Source organism: Austrofundulus limnaeus, unplaced genomic scaffold (genome assembly GCF_001266775.1).
Source record: "Austrofundulus limnaeus strain Quisiro unplaced genomic scaffold, Austrofundulus_limnaeus-1.0 Scaffold36, whole genome shotgun sequence".
Taxonomy (NCBI): domain Eukaryota; kingdom Metazoa; phylum Chordata; class Actinopteri; order Cyprinodontiformes; family Rivulidae; genus Austrofundulus; species Austrofundulus limnaeus.
The window spans coordinates 1,475,730-1,478,037 of NW_013952438.1; the positions used below are offsets into that span (position 1 = coordinate 1,475,730).

The 2,308-nt window shown below is 39.6% G+C and overlaps 1 protein-coding gene across 5 annotated transcripts in view; it reads left to right on the forward strand.

Annotated features, from left to right (window-relative positions):
* Positions 1-482: 482 nt before the first annotated feature.
* The window catches only part of camsap1a (calmodulin regulated spectrin-associated protein 1a), a 21,815-nt gene continuing 19,989 nt past the window's right edge, over positions 483-2,308 (forward strand). For 4 of the 5 annotated variants that reach the window (XR_001310078.1, XM_014006540.1, XM_014006539.1 and 1 more), the window contains exons 1-3: positions 484-835; positions 1,000-1,081; positions 1,217-1,407. Coding sequence is in view for 3 of the 5 variants with exons in the window: in XM_014006540.1 (XP_013861994.1) it covers positions 1,218-1,407 (190 nt within the window). In the remaining 2 variants the exon portion in view is untranslated. Of the gene's footprint in view, positions 836-999; positions 1,082-1,216; positions 1,408-2,308 lie in introns of all 5 variants that reach the window. The other variant, XR_001310079.1, reaches the window with a different exon arrangement.

A 2,308-nucleotide genomic window follows, 5' to 3' on the forward strand; every position in this document is an offset into this window, starting at 1 on the left:
CCCACATTCATATCACACACATGCAAATCTTAACACGCCATAACCTATTGTTATCACAGACTTTATTTTAACTGTGGGAATTTGATATGTGGTTAAACACCAAGATCCCCCAAATCTTGACTAAAAGTTTGACATGCTGATTGAACAGAGAAATACAAAAATAAAAACATGCTCAGTCAGTTCAAAACAAGGAATAGTTTTTCTCACTTAAAACTGTAAAATAAATATTAATATTATGATTTTTTTAGATAGGAACGTTTATTATTTTTAATTATGAACTGAGTGAGATGAAATATTAAACACATTTCGAAAGACTTAATGCCAAAGGAAACGCCGTGGAGACTAAAGAAGAACAGCAGCGCCCTCTGCTGGTGAGCATGTGTGTTGCAGCCGGGCGGAATTAGAAGTAACACCGCTCTCTGCTGGCGGGTCGATGCATTGCAGGTCTGACAGTAAACCCCGTCCCCATAGAGACAGGTTCCCTACAACAGGGCGGCTCGATTACCGGTAGACCCCGTCAGTCCTCTGTCAGGGCCGATGACAGCTGCAGCGCAAGGCAGCTAGCCTTGCAACCTGGATAATTTCCTCGAGAAAGGACTTCCGGATGGTTGCCAACCAGATTTTTTATTATTGGATTACCGAGCATCAGCCGCCAGCCGCAGCGTTATCCTCACAAACCAGAGAGAGAGAGAGAGAGAGAGAGAGAGATTCGTTCCACTGGACAGGGAGGAGTCTCTGTTTTTCCACCGTTAGCTGAAGCCAGGCCAGCATGTTTTAACAGCTACACCTGCAGAAAGGCTGAAGCAGCGTATTGGACCTAAATGTGCTCTTAGAGGTGGGTCTTCCATATAAATTGCTGTCTTAGAATTTCAGCCTAGCAATCAAACGATTGGTCAGTCTAATCTGTCAAACAGGAAATGACAATGACAATAGCTTAATATAAAAACTACGTTTCTATTTATATTCCTAACATATTGCATTTTTATTTCAACCCCATAGAAATAATGTTTGAGTGGGATTTAAAGGGCCTTTATGGACTGGACATGTGAATATTAGTGACTAACATCACAGGTCAGACAAGGTGAGTCTAACAGATTTCATATCACCATTAAGAGAAGGAAGCTGAGGCAGGGCCCTGCTTGTTTTGTTCCCAATGCCGATGATGTAATGCTGTTTGCCTCCACTAGCAGGGAAATCTGTGTTTTCTCCCATGCAGGATGGACGTGAGTGCTGGCAGGGACAGCACCTGGAGGAGAACAACAGCAGCTGATGATGAGGATGGTGGTGACGATGGAGGAGGAGGAGGAGGCATGGAGGTTCATGTTGTACCACTGGAGCTCTACGACTCTGCAAGGGCCAAAATAGAAGCAAATCTCCGCTGGTTGTTTGCCAAAGCCTACGGTACAGGTAAGGCTGAGAGAGCTCCGGTGTGACGTTTTAATCATTTATTTACTGATTGAAGCAAACGTCAGATCTTTTATGTAAGTCTTGGAAGGGTTCCTGCTGATAAAACATGTAGCAGTCGCATGTATCCTTGCACATTTATTATATCAAATTGCTACCAATTTTTAATCAGATCTAGATAATGTTTGAACCTGACAGTTTGTAGAGTTAACAGTGGACAAAGTGACATTTAATGATAATTACGTGCAGTGTGTCTTCCCCTGCTAATACACTAATAAATGATGAACTGATTAAAAACGTTTTTTGGACAAAATATTAGTCACTTCTCAACAAAAAATATATATCAAATTTGAACTTAAACAAACTCTTAAAAGGTGAAACCTCGATGCATTTACTATCATATTTACCTTATTTTAACAGATAAGGTAAAAATGATACAAGCTGTTTGTTTTACGCTGTCTTTCGGACCAGTGTTTCAGAAAATAGCTCAATATAAGCAAACAAAAAATAAATAAATGAGGTGCAGCTGATTATCACATAATATTAGACCTTTAGACTTTTATCTTATTCTATCTTTCAACAGGATGAGTTTAATTAGCATGGGATTAATTTTAATCAGTAGTACTTTGCTATATGGCTCTTTAGTCATCACCCTAAAAAACATGTAAACCATACTGGGTTTTACTTTGTGCAGTCTGTAATCTAACTGGGAGCTCTGGTTTCAACCCATAGTTCAAAAACACAAATTTTTGGTTAATTTGTGATTTTAAGTGTTAGCATTAGAAAGATCCTTTTTACTTACTCTCAAAACAGGAAGCAAATAGCTCATGAATTAAAAAAAATGCTTTAAAGAGAGAGAGAGAGAGAGAGAGAGAGAGAGAGAGAGAGAGAGAGAGAGAGAGAG